The sequence below is a fragment of the Lichenostomus cassidix genome, chromosome Z (genome assembly GCF_008360975.1).
Source record: "Lichenostomus cassidix isolate B80296 chromosome Z, HeHo_3.0, whole genome shotgun sequence".
Taxonomy (NCBI): Eukaryota; Metazoa; Chordata; class Aves; order Passeriformes; family Meliphagidae; genus Lichenostomus; species Lichenostomus cassidix.
In genome coordinates this window covers 22,373,023-22,388,084 of record NC_139511.1, presented here as the reverse complement: position 1 = coordinate 22,388,084, position 15,062 = coordinate 22,373,023, and the positions used below count along the sequence as shown (strand labels likewise).

Genomic DNA, 15,062 nt, shown 5'->3' with positions numbered 1-15,062 from the left:
TAGTGCTTTTACTTAGATTGAGTAATTTTAATAAATAAGTAGCTACTGCATTACAAAGTATTGATATAAGAAAAAAACTGAGAATAGAAGCTGACCTACTGATTTCCCTGTGAATCAGCATATTCAAAAGCCATGGCAAGTGTCATGCATAAAAACACTACAATTTTTTAAAGTAACTATTGCCTCTATTTAATTTCTGCAGTTTTTAGTCATTCTCACTTTTAGTAGTATTTTTAAGTATGTTGAGCTCTTTAGGGGAGGCATATAATACTGCAGATCACTGTAACATAAGATATTAATCAGTGTCCTGTATTTTAAGTGGAATTTTAGTCATTGTTGTAAGCTGTTCTGAGTGATTTTCTTTTCCTTCAAAGTACTGTGAAATATAAACATGCAGGTAGTATAATACTTCCTACTTCTGGAGAAATACTAAAAGAGCTCATTTGCATATCCTGAGATCCTGTCATATACCACAAAACCAAGAGGTTTAAACTGAGTCTAGAATACCTTGCCATCACAATAAGCTGTTCTAGAAATGAGGAAGATAGCAGTGAATATACACCATAGAGGTCATTGTCATAGCTTGCCAGTGACAGTATTGTGGTGCTGCAGGTAGTATATTTTGTGTGAGACATAAAACTGTTGGTTTTAACATCATTTGGCCCTTACAACTGCTGTGTGACTTTGAAAAAGCATGAGAATTAATCACAAAGGCTGGATTAATTAATTCTCATGCTTGAAAAAGCATGAGAATTAATCACAAAGGCACAAAGGCCTCAAACCAAACTTTTTGCCTGTCGCTGTTCCTTTAGCCATTTTGAGGGGGATTGGGAAAGAACAGTCTAGTATTTCTGTCCTCCAGTAAAATGGCTTAAACAAGTGTTTTGTGCCAGTGGGGTCTGTATTAATAAACTCCTTTCCATTCTAGCATTCTTACTGTGAGCAGGCAGAACTCCAGTTATGTCATTAAATCAACATCTGGCCCTGGTTTTCCTGGCATACTGAACCAAAAGATGGTTATCTTCATTTCCTTGTTATTATATAGGTGAATTTATTAATTTATTGGCCCACAGAGGTCTTCTGCATATTAGTGTTTCCCTTGACAGGAAGAAGGCCTGAAAGGCACTGTCTGTTTTTTGGGGAGGTGGGACATGTTAGAGCACCTCCTGCCTAGTCTCCTTCTCAGAAGGCTCAGTGTACTTCTGACGTGCTTAGCCTTAGGTTGTGTGGGCTGTCTTCTTCCTTTTTAACTGTTCATGGGGTCTGGAGAAGCTAAATGGAGATAAATGGAGCTAAAAGCAACTTTTAGCTCCGTTTTGACTCACGGAGAGACTAAAACTTCAATTTCCCATGTTCTTCAATTGCCACAAGATTGGAAAACAGAGAGATAGAGAACAGCAAAGGCTTAGTATTAAGGACAGGAGAGAAGCAGGAAATGCAGCAAAATTTTGAGGGACTTATTTGAAGGAATGCTGAGACGAGTTGAGGATGGAAGCTTTGGTAGGTGAGAACTAATAGCAGAAAATTCGGTGCTTGAGAAAGATCAGATCGATTTCTTGGAACAATCCACCAGGAAAATGGAGAAATAATTAATTGAAGTCTTTCACAAAATTCATTGTGTGCTTCAGTAAGTCCACAGAGAGACAAGATTCATTTTTTTGAGGGTACTAGGTGAAAAAGGGTTTCCAATGAGTTAATTTATTTTGCAGTCTCTCTGTGTTTGTTAATGGACTTTGTATTTTGCAAGCTAAATTCTGAGACTTCTTCTGGGGTTTCTGGAGAGAGTAAGGCACTTATAGCAGTGGGGGGTAGAGAGAGAGAAGGATTTTTATGGGAGAAATGCAGAATGAGTAGAAGAAAGCTCTGTGAATGAAAATGTGGTAAGCTTCAATGGAATTGCTTTGTATTGGGGAGTAACTGGCACAAGTACAATAAGAATAAGATTGGAATGAACCTGCAAGTTAAACACAGCCTCCTATATCTAATGAGATATTTTTACTTTTTTGAAAAAAATTTGTTTATAAAAACAAAATACTAAGGCAGCAGAATTCATAAATAATGTAAAGTAAATGATACCTCTAGATGTGTATAATAGACATTGCTTCTTATTACCTGGCTCATTTTAGCCTCCTTTCTGCTTTACCCTCCCCATAAAAAAGCATTTAAATTTGTGATGTTGATAAAGGCTCTGTCATTTCAAAGAGACAGGCAGCTTCTGGCAATAGCCTGTTGTGAGCATGCATGTCAGTGTATATACATGCATGTGCATACATATACGTAGCACAGATTAGAAAATTGTTATATTCTCTGTTCAAGTTTTGAAGAAATGGTCTTGTGTGTGTGCTCTATTTTATATGGTAATAAGATAAGCAGAAATAATATAGGAAAAGGTCCCTGAAGGACTCAGGACAGCAGGAAAATATACTAAAGTGAATAAACACTAATTTTGCTATTATTTTTAGGCCCTTCAGAAAACCCTGAGAAACTTTTCTTCTTTGTGTGTGTGTGCTAAATACTAATCTAATCTTACTTCCTCTTTAGCAGTTGCTATAACCTTGAGAAAATTTTTAAGAACAGGGTACTCTGTTGCTAATATTCTGGGTTTAAAAAATTTGGTTTTATCACTCCCTTTGTTTATGCACTAGAAATTGGATATGTTCAAATTTTTAGCCCCTGCAGGAAAAGAAAAAAAAAAAAAAAGAAAAGAAAAAAGGGAAGTTTTAAATGATGCTGCTCACTAATTGTTTTCGTGCCTTGACAGTTTACCAGCCTGTAAGTACTGACTTTTCATATTACTCTGAAATGAAATAGCTGTAGCATGTTCACTGTATTTACCTGAGATGAGTCACCTGATGCCTGCCATACTTCTACTGCAAAGGAGAAACTTCCTCTACAAACTCTGCAAAATGCAGTAGTAACATCTTGGGGGTTTGTTTTATTGTTTTCAGGGTGCTGGGTGCACTGCACTGGTGGTAGCTGTGGTGGCAAGGAAGTTAGAACTTACCAAAGCTGAAAAACATGTGCATAATTTCATGATGGACACCCAGCTAACTAAAAGAGTAAGTCACACTTTATATTCACAACTGAAAAGGAATACTGTGTATTAATTTGTTTCTGTATTTGTTTTTAAGTAGTCTTCTGCTCGGTACCCCTGCTGAACTTCATCATGGGTGTGATTTTGAAAGTCTAGAAATTGAATGCCTTGAGTTTTTCTGTAAATTGAGGGCAGCTGCAAGTTGTCAGCAAATTTTGATGATTTGAATTTGTATAGAGTGTCCTTGTAGCTGGAAGGTAATTGGTGTAACCAGCAGTTAAGTGCTGTGAAACTATACTATTGTATTTAAACCAAAAGCTTTTACGTGGCATATAATAATATAATTTTTTGTAACCAAAATAGGTGAATGACAGGTAAAAACAAGATTTTAAATTGTGAGGGATGTTCTTAAGAAAACAACATATTCAGGGTTTGTGAGTGAGGCAGTCCTTCCAACTGCTTTTTGTACACAACACATGGTTTATTTAGCAGCACACAGTACTGAAGGGCCCTGAAAGATGTTTGTATATATTATTTTTAGAAGAGACTATTTTTTAAAAAATAGAAATCATTAGTATTTATAGAAATATTTTAAACAACAGAAAATGCAGCAAACAAGGCAATAGAAACCTATTGCTGAAATAAAACAGGTCAGTGTTGGGGGAACAAGAAAATGAGTAGTAGCTGTACAGTCCACTCAACTTGTTTTGTCTTAATTATTGGGAAGAGCCAGTGTGGAGACAAAGGTCCTTATAATCACCACAGGAGTTCAGCAGTTTGTCATCACTGGTGGGTGCAGAGGGATGTCAAAGCCTGAGATGGAGATAGCAATGCTGCTCCAGGCTAGGAGCAGGGTGGCTGCCCTGGCACAGCTCCATGCAGCTCTGTGCTGCCACAGGTGCTCTGCTGCAGAGAGCCCTGTCCTGTCCCTACATGCTGTGCTCCTCAGAACACTGCTCTGGCTGTGCTGGCTCTCTCATATCTGTGCTGCCCACCACTAACAGCCTGTATCTCCTCTAAGCAGTCACAGCGGGGAGAGACTAAGGGTGAGTGGGAAGACAGTTCTTATATAGGTATAAAGGGTGTCTGACATGACACGAGGTGTCTTTCTGAGCTTGTTGGTTTACACTCCTAGTGCAGACAGGTAAGGTCTTGTTAACACTAGACCACAGAAAACAATTTATCCCTTCCTAACACAGTTACTTTTCTAGTGTTATCGGACAACTTAGCCCAAAACATCTCTCAGAGATTAGCCAGATTTCGAGTCTGATGTTTATTTATTTATGCCTATTAAAGTTTATTTTGTTAGTCTATTCTTCATATAAATCTCAGTGTCAGTCTAATACTTTATCCAAGTGGTGCTTTCATAGTTTTAAGCTCATGAAGCTCAAAGCATGTGAAAAGTGAACCAAGCAAACAAATCCAAGATGCACATCAGGTCACAAATTGTTCTGCACCTGGTGGGCAGCTTTCCTCACAGCCTGAAGGTAGCCATACATTGTGGAAATGCAGGGGCTAGTTAGAGGTTATGAGGAGGTCTCTAGAATGTGATTGTGCTTTCACTGAAGACAGGGCAAGGTTCTCCAACACTTACAGGTGCAAACAGGGGGACCTGTTGCTGGGACAAGCTATTGCATGACATTCCTGCCATGTCTTAGCCATCAACTTAGTTCTGACACTGCAGTTAATGGCATGATGTAAAGCTGAAGGGAGAAAAAATAAAGAAGAGTAATTAGGACAGTTTTTCTTTACAAGTATTCTAGTCATTCTGCCATTAAGGAGCATTGCATTCAAATTATATGTATGCTTTTAAGCATTCTTGACAATTTTGAAGGGCCTGAAAAGAGAACTGTAGGTACTCTTTCCTTTAACATTTCATAGAAAGCCTCATTTAAAAAAAAAAAGTCAAAGCACTTTTTAAATAGTACTCTGCCCACGTTAATTGACAACATATTTTTTCATCTTCTTGGAGAAGGTTAAAAAAGAAACAAATATAAAAATGTTAACACCACCCAAAAAAAAAAAAAAGGGGAAAATATTTAAATTGCTAAGAAAATTAAGAAATGCTAATCATAGAACAAGAGAGAAATGTTATGGTCCTGTTAAATACACTTAATTAACATACAGATAATGCATTAGTATTTCCTCACTGTAATTTATATTGCCATAAACACCAAACAGCTCCAACTCTTGAAGAGGGAAAGTTATTCCTGGGTGCAAAAAGATTTGATCCCAACATCACATCTGTATAAAAAGCCAGTTGATCAGCAGTCCCCTTAATCCAGTGTTGCTTTCTCCCTGCAGTGGTGCAGCTTCTTCAGGTACACACTTCCCACAGTTAAAACAGCATTTTAAAATCTTTAGGAAGAGTTAATACCAGAAAAGTGAATAACAGAATAACATAATACTACTTTTGTCAGCCTGGTGTTTTTCTTTTATTAAACAGGTGAAAAATGCAGCCGCCAATGTACTCAGGGAAACATGGTTAATTTATAAAAACACAAAGCTGGTTAAAAAAATAGACCATGCAAAAGTAAGGAAACATCAACGCAAATTCTTGCAAGCTATTCATCAGTAAGTACTATTTTGCTTTGGTTTTCCTCTTAAGGTGTTTTCTTTGTTAGTTTCCTTCTCCCTCAGTCACTCTTAGTCCCATCCTGCCCCCTCTGTTCTTTCCCCCCACCATTCCCTTCCCTTCATGGAAGATTGTTCTTGAGGCTGATTTTCTTTCAGAGTAAGGCAAAGATAAGGTTCCTCTGTATTATCTGCCTACAATAAGATAAAAGGTATGCTGGCAGTTCATCATGTCCATATAAACTGGTTAATGCTTTTTAGAAGTTTCCTATGTTTCTTGAATTATCTAGGACTTTTTTTGTTCTTTGCCACTGAGACTATCCTTTGTTTTTATGCATTTTCTTCCAGGTAGTAAGATGCAAGCTACAACAAACAGAAGAAATTTATTTTTAAAACCACATTTTCTTTGTAGTAGATGTTTTAATATTTTAATATCAGAATGGTGTGATAGAAGAGAGTATGTATGTAGTGTTTAATGAAAAGAATATTCCTCAAGTATCATTGCATGGCCCACCAGCATTTAGTTGCCTCTCTCCACTATATATTCTCAGTGCATAAGATCAAATGTTGGTATGTCAGCTATGACCCCTGACATCTGTTCTAGAAAATATGAATGTGTGCTAATAGTTGAGACCTTTGAGCACCTCTGGCTTTATTCAAATGAGTTTTTCCCCTCTACTTGAGGATCAGAAGACGAGCCTTAGAACCAGTGTTAGGATTAAGCTGTACCATGGTATGATATCATAAAGCACATCACAATGAGCAGAATTGCACGATGGTTCAGTTACCATTCCTTGAACTACATCGATGGAAAGGCCCATGTTTTGTCCTCAGTAACCAGAATTCTTTTGAGGAATGGTCAGGACCTGTTTGTCTGTTTTATTGGTTATCCCAATCCAGCCTGAGGCAGCCATTTGTACAGCCTATGAAAATAGTTCCCACGAGTTACAGGGAAGAAGTAGATAAATTAAGTAAGTTTAATTTCAGACTGATGGTTTGATAACTTTTCAGTGTAGGTCTGTGTCTGAGCCAACCAGTGAAGAGATGTGAGGGAAGCATCCTTGATGAAAAGAGCATCTATGTAGCTTATTGCAGAAAAGACAGGACAGAAAGGCCAGGTTAACTAATTTCCTACAGTAAATTTAGACTAAAAATCATTCTTTCTCTCTTTCATAGCAATGTTTTAAAGCAGTGGGTATCAAAGCTTAAACTATGAAGTGTTCTGTAAACCTTGATTACTGAACTATATTTAGCAGACTTGCAGGATTAAATGCTATTAATTAATGTGTCATTGTAGAAATACTTCGAGGAATAAAAAGACAACAGAAGTTGAGGCATTTTTATGTGAATATAAAAAGTATATTTTTATATACCAGTTTGGTACCTGTTCATCTTAAAGGATTGGGAGGTGGAGGGGAGTGGCAGGGGTTCTGGGAGAGAGGATGGCTTGTCGTGTGCATCCTTGCTGGACTTGAATCCTTGATTGCAAAGGTTATTCCTTAACATTTTAACTTTGCTATTTATTGTGTGTATGTGTATGTGTGTGTGTGTCTGTGTCTGTGTGTCTGTGTGTGTATGAGCACATATATTCAGAAAAGAATCTAAAATGCACAGCAGGCTCGATCTCCAGCTTTATATATCATTCAAGCCCAGAAGAACTTTGCAGGATGTAAACTGTACTCTGCACCTCCCTTAAAAATCAATTAATTGGGTGGGGTGAAGAAGGTGGCAGAAGTAATCTTTTCCTAGCTGTGACAGCTACACTGCACATCTGTGTTAATAATTTCTCTCTATCCTTTACCACTTTGCACTGCAAAAATGTTTGTATGTAAGAAAACAAAGGATAATTTTCATAATATGCTGAAGAATGCACCATGGATGAAAACATTGCTCTAGCAGTTTGCTTTCTTCCTGCTGTAGTTGAGTAGATGGATGCAAATTAATTTTTCATCCCCTTGGATCTTTGAACTTTTCTCAAGTGACTTCTGATTTTCCACCTTTCTGGATTCTTTAGTTGGGTCCCCCTCCTTCACCTTCCAACCATTTCAGTGGAGACAAAAATAAAAGGAGTGACATTTCAGGGCCAATTTCATAAAAGAAACCAGACTAAATCATGATAGCAGTCATGGTCACAGCTCTAAAATGCCTTCAGCTGGTCTGGGTGTGTTGCTTCTCATGCACACTAGATAAGATGAAGGTGAAATCATTACAAGGCATGTTATGTGTTGTATGAATATGAAAATCTACTGATGATAGTTAATAGGAAGGCTTGAAGATATCGCAGTTTCCTTCATGATCAATGCGAGGGAGTTAGACTCGTCCTCAGGCACTGATTGAAAGAAGTAGCAACTCCCTAGGACTTTCCACCTGCTGAATCGAGCCCACTGTGCTCATTTGGTTGTTTTAGTATATTTTACACTTTGTTTTCTTTTGTTTTGTCTTTTTTTCAACAAAATGAAAATAGAGCTCGGAAGTAAGTTGTATAAGCTGTTCCTTTCTAAACTTGCAGAATTTACCACTGTCTGCATGCAAAAAATAGAGTTTATTTGTGAACTTCAGTGGTCTGATTGCTGCCATGGAAATGCGATCCAGAATCATGATCTTTTTCTGTGATAAGTGAAGTTCATAAAATCAAAATTTTATCTTAATGAATTAAACAGTGACAGTCTGTTAGTTTTCTTTAAATCCGGCTGCTGCAGCTAAAGACTTGCCATTACCTATACATTCTTACAGCCTGTGGTAGGTGCTGGGTTGGTTACCATGAAGAATTATCATGTTGGTGTCAGCTGGTGTTTGTATTACTACAATAACAATCGACTTCCTGGAATTTTAAAATTAAAATACTGACTGTCAAACAGATGAGTCAATGAATCTTAAGGAAAGCAGAAAACACTTATTCTGCAAATTATTTGAGAGAATGGTCACCAAAACACTGGGGCTGTCATTCTCCAGTGAAGTCATTACATTTGAATAATTATTCTGTCCTGAGACACTAATGACATAATTCTGTACCTTGGATACTGCTTCGTATGTTTTGCGTTTGAAAAACTCCAGTTTGTAGCCTCTGAAAACACCATTCCTACAGTCTGCATTTATGTTGTGCTCTGAAAGAAGCTTCCGGGGAAGAGCATATGATATTGCACTAACAAGCTGCTGGAGTGCCAGTTTTATGTGTTTAATTCATTTCTACCTTAACAGAGTTATTTCCATTTATATTTTAAAGATATTTTAAAATTATATTTCACTTTCTCAACTTATTTTCTCATGGTGGAAATTTTCTCATGAAAGGAAATGCATGCAAACTAAAAACAAAAAGGAAGAAACTTTCTGATTTTGGAATACCTTCAAGAAGGCTTTTTTTAAACTAGCTTTCTAAGTAATAGCATCACTGAAAAATGGGCAGAGAATGCTTTTGCAACTCACCAGCCACAAAATGCCACCAAACTTAATTCATTTGATCAAATTGTTACCTTGGTTGGCCTTTGACATTCTGGTAGACTGAAGTGTCTTATCACACATTGTTTATAAATTGATACGTTGTTTTTGCAAAACCTGATTTCTTTCTCTAGAGCGGGCAGAAAAGTCACTGGAAGTCCCAAGTATGTGTTTATTATGAGATGTTGAACAAATGACTCAGACTTAAGGGAGAAATTGCCTATTTGTGAAAATCAAATTTCCAAACCACACCTCCAGTAGTTGATCTGGAAAGCATGAGCTTTGTATCAGGAAATGTATAAGAAAGGTCAAGTATATATCTTTCAAAGAATGGGCAAAACTAATAATAATGCAGATAGGTATGCATCAAAAAAATATGTACCCTTGCTGCTTCTTTCATAGTTTTTCAATGCTGTAGTTTAAATAGTGCCTTGAAAAGGAATGTCTGATGTAAATTTAAAATGTAATCGTATTTAGATTCACAAATTATCTAAGAATACTAAATGTATTGGCAAGCACGTTGGTTATTTAGCTGCTGGTCAGATGGAAGTTCTGTTTAAAGTAAGGAGAAACTCACTTATCACTGTATGTTCATCAGGTTCCAACACCTGCTAACCCAATCCATTTCCGACAGAACAGGGCTAATACCTGTATCTAGTCATGTAGGCATGGGAAGATTCTTGATTATTACAACAAAAATGACAAAAAAACTGTTGTTCTATGTTTCTTCCTATATCTACTTGTCACGATACTGAGGCTTTGAGGAATGTTTTGGCTTTCTTTCATGTAGTCTGGATAAATTGTTATCTCCCTTTTTGAATTCAACTTTGGTCATGGCAAATGGTACTCTCAAGGACATCACATTTCCTTGCTCTTTCCTTTTTTGCGGTGTTGAGGAAGCATGCTTCTCATTGTAGAAGGCACATGACCGATTCTCTCTCTACACAAAGTAGTCAAGGCATTGTCTGTGCAGTTATTTGCTCTTGTAAGTTTTGTGCATGCTCTTTAGAAATCCTAGTGTGACCCCATACAAAAAAGAAAAAGAAAAACTGACTTAACATTCCACTTTTTAGATTAAGAAGTGTAAAAATGGAACAAAGGAAATTGAATGATCAAGCCAACACTTTGGTGGACCTGGCAAAGGTTAGTAGGCAGTTTCTGTTGTTTCAACATTCGTAGTTTCAAAATGAAGAGTTTTTAAGTGGAAATGTTATCTATTATATGTGCAGATATTGTTAACAAGGTTGTTATTTGTAGCAAATGAAAATATGTGTGTGTTTTGTGGTAGCACCTACTGAATGAAACATCCTGACGAACGTTTGAATTTGCCATATTTATTTATTTTTTTGTACATTTGAAAAAGACTTCACAATTGAGAGGCTGATCCTGAGAGCTCCTGAAGTGACTGCGGTGGTCATGGTAAATGCTGAACTGTGAGTGGGCTGTAGTGCTGTAGTGCTGTGTAGTAAGGAGATTTGCCATGTGGTGATAGTGACTGTGCCGTGAGGGACCACAGTACGTAGCCTCTAACTGGAATTAAAGGTTCTGGATTTCTGTTCCTGTTGTCTTATGCAGCGGTAACTTTGGACAAGTAAATTTAGATGTGCATTTATTTAAGTTTTTATTATGAATAATAGCTGCCTACTTTGCTGATATATCATAAGGCTTTTAAAATCTTTTTTAAACCATTTGAGTTGAGGTAAAAGGGGCTATTCAGTTGCAAACTGCTTGTTTATTGTTGCTAGGATTTTTAAAAAATATATAGTAACTAGAGAGCTAGAAGTCCAAGCTGATAGCATTTTGGATTTCTCATTAGATATTTATATTTAAGAGTTACTGTGATCTTAATTTGAAGCCACACTAGAAGCATTAATGGGCTCTTCCTAAGGGTTTCTTGTACACCTCTTCATTTACCTCAAAATCCTCCTCAATTTCAAGTGCATCAAAGCAAAGATTAAACTCTTCAGTGTTCATTCCTTCTTGCTTTTCAGAACCACCTGACAGCTTCAGGTGGAAATACAGTTCAGTCTATTCCTTCTGGCAACTAATAAGAACTTTTAAGATACGACTTCACGTAAACTACTTCACTTTCAAGGGTTGTGCTGAAACAGGAAGCAGAGAAATGGGCTATAACACTCACCTGATACTGAAGTGGTTTACACTTCAGGCAGTCATGGAATTAATTTTCCTTGGGATGGTTCATAAATTTCAACTGGTTTTTCTACTGAATGACATCCAGTTTTGGCTCTAGTTTAAATAATCTGAAGTCTCAGTCTATTATAAGCAGGCATTCCGCTATTATTTTTAACTAATTCAAAGTCTCCATGACATAACACATTTCAGATTACATTTTTATTGACCACTGTGTCATTTTAAAGTACACTCAATATATTTGTTGCATCCAAGCAGTGTTTTGTAGATTGGAGAGTACAGAAATAGAAAAGCATAAAATGGAGTTTTTACTCCTTGCACTACTTTTCAAAAACAATCTGCTCAACTCCTCTTACTGCCAATTCACGAAAACGTGCTCAATTTCAGGAGAAAGCCATTGAACAACACTGGTGCTCTGCTTACAAGAATGAAGGTATTCAAAACCAGAATCCAGAGCAGTTAAGGGTGGAGCACATCACTGGAGCCTTCAGTCTCCTGGTACCTTACACTGCTGACAGTTCAGAAAGCTTAGCCTGGTGCACTCCCAAGCACCTGCATTTCCAAAAAAAGTCTGGTCTTTAACTGATTCTGACTTTGACATCTAAAGTGCTACTAAATTGCATTACATTTACTGCTCAAGAAATCTAGCAGAAAGTTTAGTCTACTGTAATTTAATCTGCAGGGATAATTATTTTGCAAGACTAGATGCTGTTATAATACTCATATCCTCTTTTACAAACCCTGGTAGATTTGTGCTACTTGTTACAGTACTTGTAAGGTCTCTCTAAACCTTTACTTACATCCTTCTACTTTCAGACTCAAAACATCATGTATGACATGATTTCTGACTTAAATGAAAGAAGCGAAGATTTTGAGAAGAGAATTGTTACTCTGGAAACTAAACTGGAAACTTTAATTGGTAGCATTCAAGCTCTTCCTGGACTGATTAGCCAGACAATCAGCCAGCAACAGAGGGAATTCCTCGAGGCCCAGATACAAAATTACGATAAGCATGTTGCCTACAGTGCTGAGCGATCACGATCTTTGTCAAGAAGAAGGAGATCATCCTCCACAGCACCACCAACTTCATCAGAGAGTAGCTAGAAGAGAATAAGTTAACCGCAAAATAAAGACTTTTTGCCATCATATGGTCAATATTTTAGCTTTTATTGTAAAGCCCTATGGTTCTAGCCAGCGTTATCTGGGTTCTGATGTCAGAATCCTGGAAACCTGAACACATTTTAGGCCAAAATGAGTGAAACCTCTTCTTTTTCCCCCCTCCTCCTCTCAGATGCACAGTGAATGCACCTATTATTGCTATATTAGATTGTTCTTCCTGTGATTTCACTTTTTATTCATGCACTTCAAACAAGCTTTACTATTACAACACATAATCTAATGTAATAAAAAGGTTAATTTCTGCACATAGTTCCTTGATTACTTGGACCTAAAAAAACCAAAAAAAAGATCACGATCAGAAGACCTAATTATGAACTTTTAAGAAACTAAATTGAAGCTTAATAATTACTTCTCAATATGAAAGCTAACTGTCTAAACTTTGCTTACGGTGGAGGGGGAAAAAATCAATATTAATCTAACAGTGTGCTGTATATGTATAGTCATTTTAAAAGGTCACTGAGAGCTTCGATTTCTGAAGTAATTCATTAAAAATATAGTTTATCCTAGAAAATAAGTCTCGGAGTAAGCTATGGGTTTTTAAAATATTCTAAGGGCTTTTATTTAACATGCATTGGTACACACACACATAGATAATATATATATACATATGTATTTATGTATATAAAATTATTTATGCAATGCCCATGGCAATGATCTTTTAAACTGACTATTTGTAAAGCTACTGGCATGCAAATAGCACAGGCAAAGTCCTGTTTACTTATTCAGAGTCTCATAAGTATGCCAGGTAAGTTTGTCCAGATCAAAAGCACCACTTTCAAGACAGAAGTCTCCTAATAATGCTATTTGGGTTTTGAAAGTGTTAGGTTGCTATTTTCTCCACCCCCTTCTTTGTGTTTCTGCAGTAAATGACTGACACACAGACTTACAGTATACATGGTTGTGTGATGGCAGCACAGTGTTCTGTGTACATGATGTTTGGGTAATCCCCATGGATTTTGCTATGCAGTAAAGCTTAGCAAAACACTTCTAGCAATATTTCCAAAAACTCCTGTAAAAAGCCAGCTGTAGACTGGAGTTACAGCAGTAGGGTATCTATAGTACTTTATTTTCATGCATAAATAATGTCTCCTACTTTATTAAAAAAAGCAAAAAAAAAAAAAACCAAACAAAAAAAAAGACCCCACAAACAAATCACAAAGCATAGTCACCAGTAGGCACTGGTGAAAAGGTTTTGACTGACATTTCTCCTAGTTTGTGCTGCAGAGTAGCAAAACTAGGTAAATTTAAATGCACAGTACATGCGACTTGCATTCACAATTCCTAGTTATAAACAGGGAATTATTTGACTTTATGAGATATTTTTTAGTACTTGCTATTTACAAAATATGCCAGTCCAGCCTGCCTCTTCCCCAGTTTACAGATAAGAGTGGCATCTGTAGCTAAACAAGTAGACATGGCTAACTGTTCCTAAGGAATACCATGTCTGCCTAGAAGTAACCAACTTGCACGTTGAAGGAAATGTACATTGCTCCATGAGACACTGTGACTTCTGGTCAGCAAGGACAGGCAGGAAAGAGTAATGCAGGAAGTCAGGGCAGAGCCCTGCTGGGCAAGACAGGAGAGTTGCTCTTTCCAGCAACCAGGATTCTCAAAACCAAATACACAATCTGAAAAACAGCAGACACTTAAGGCTTATTTAAATTAAAGGATCTTCCTTTTCTGGTGTTACGAATGTATAACTGATGAATGTATAAGTGACATCCAGAGGAATTGCATGCTTATTAGAAGGTCAAGAATTTCTCCAACACTTTTTATGTCCTTGAGAAAGATGATGACTTTGCAGTACTTTTCCCCCTAGAGCAGGACAGTTGCATGCCTTTGGCGTGCCTTATTTAGAGACTATGGTATTTTGTGACTGGAAATAACAAGCAGTATGCATAGTATTTGCAGTTCTGCTTTTGTTTTTATGGAGTTCATTTCCAAAGGAAAAGACGGATATTATATAGTGCTAATACTTTTCTAGTGCAGTCCTTAACTAGATGAGATTGTGAGTAGTCACGAGGCCAGTAGTGATTAATAATATAGGAAATTAATCGTCATGTTTTAGGATTCTTTTTTCTCCTTTTTTGCATTTAGTTTAGAATACTTATCTTGACATTGAATGTGAAGTATACTTGCTGTAGCTTGAATACATTCCTTTTTCTCCTGTCAGCTTGAACTAGCTCTTTCATTGTTTACATCTTTTTAATATGTGTGAGACCCATTTTTTGTACAACTGGGTTTTTTAACAACTGTAGCTCCACTTTGAAAATTGTTGTCAATATGTCAATTTTAATTAAGACCTAGCTATAAGAATTTAACTGGCTAATTCTGTTGTGAAAGAGCAGCTGTCATCTTTGACCTTTCCATTTCTTTTACTCATTAGGACTCAGGAGCATGAACGTAATATTATTGCCACAGCTTTATGTGATGGTGAGATACATCAGGATTATATCAGTTAGTAGTATTCTGTAACAACTGCCAAATGATTTTGGATTCCTTTCTTTCTTTTTTAAGCAAAAACAAATGATGTCACCATGTAATACTCCAGTTCTACATCTTAATTTACCTTCAAGCTCACTACAAATATTTTATCTGCATTTTCAGCCTGTATGGTTTTTTTCTTGTAACACCTGATTTCAGAAAGCACTAAAGTGCTGCATGTGAATCCAGTACATGAAAGGACAGC

The 15,062-nt window shown here is 36.8% G+C and overlaps 1 protein-coding gene across 5 annotated transcripts in view; it reads left to right on the top strand.

The window, feature by feature from the left end:
* Positions 1 to 12,618, top strand: part of KCNN2 (potassium calcium-activated channel subfamily N member 2) — a 68,533-nt gene extending 55,915 nt beyond the window's left edge. For 2 of the 5 annotated variants that reach the window (XM_085043199.1, XM_085043200.1), the window contains 4 exons: positions 2,949 to 3,059; positions 5,481 to 5,608; positions 10,117 to 10,186; positions 12,011 to 12,618. In XM_085043199.1, coding sequence (XP_084899325.1) covers positions 2,949 to 3,059; positions 5,481 to 5,608; positions 10,117 to 10,186; positions 12,011 to 12,298 — 597 coding nt within the window. In that variant the 3' untranslated portion in view covers positions 12,299 to 12,618. Of the gene's footprint in view, positions 1 to 2,948; positions 3,060 to 5,480; positions 5,609 to 10,116; positions 10,187 to 10,331; positions 10,477 to 12,010 lie in introns of those variants that run through there. The other 3 variants (XM_085043202.1, XM_085043203.1, XM_085043201.1) reach the window with 3 other exon arrangements.
* The last annotated feature ends 2,444 nt before the right edge of the window (positions 12,619 to 15,062 follow it).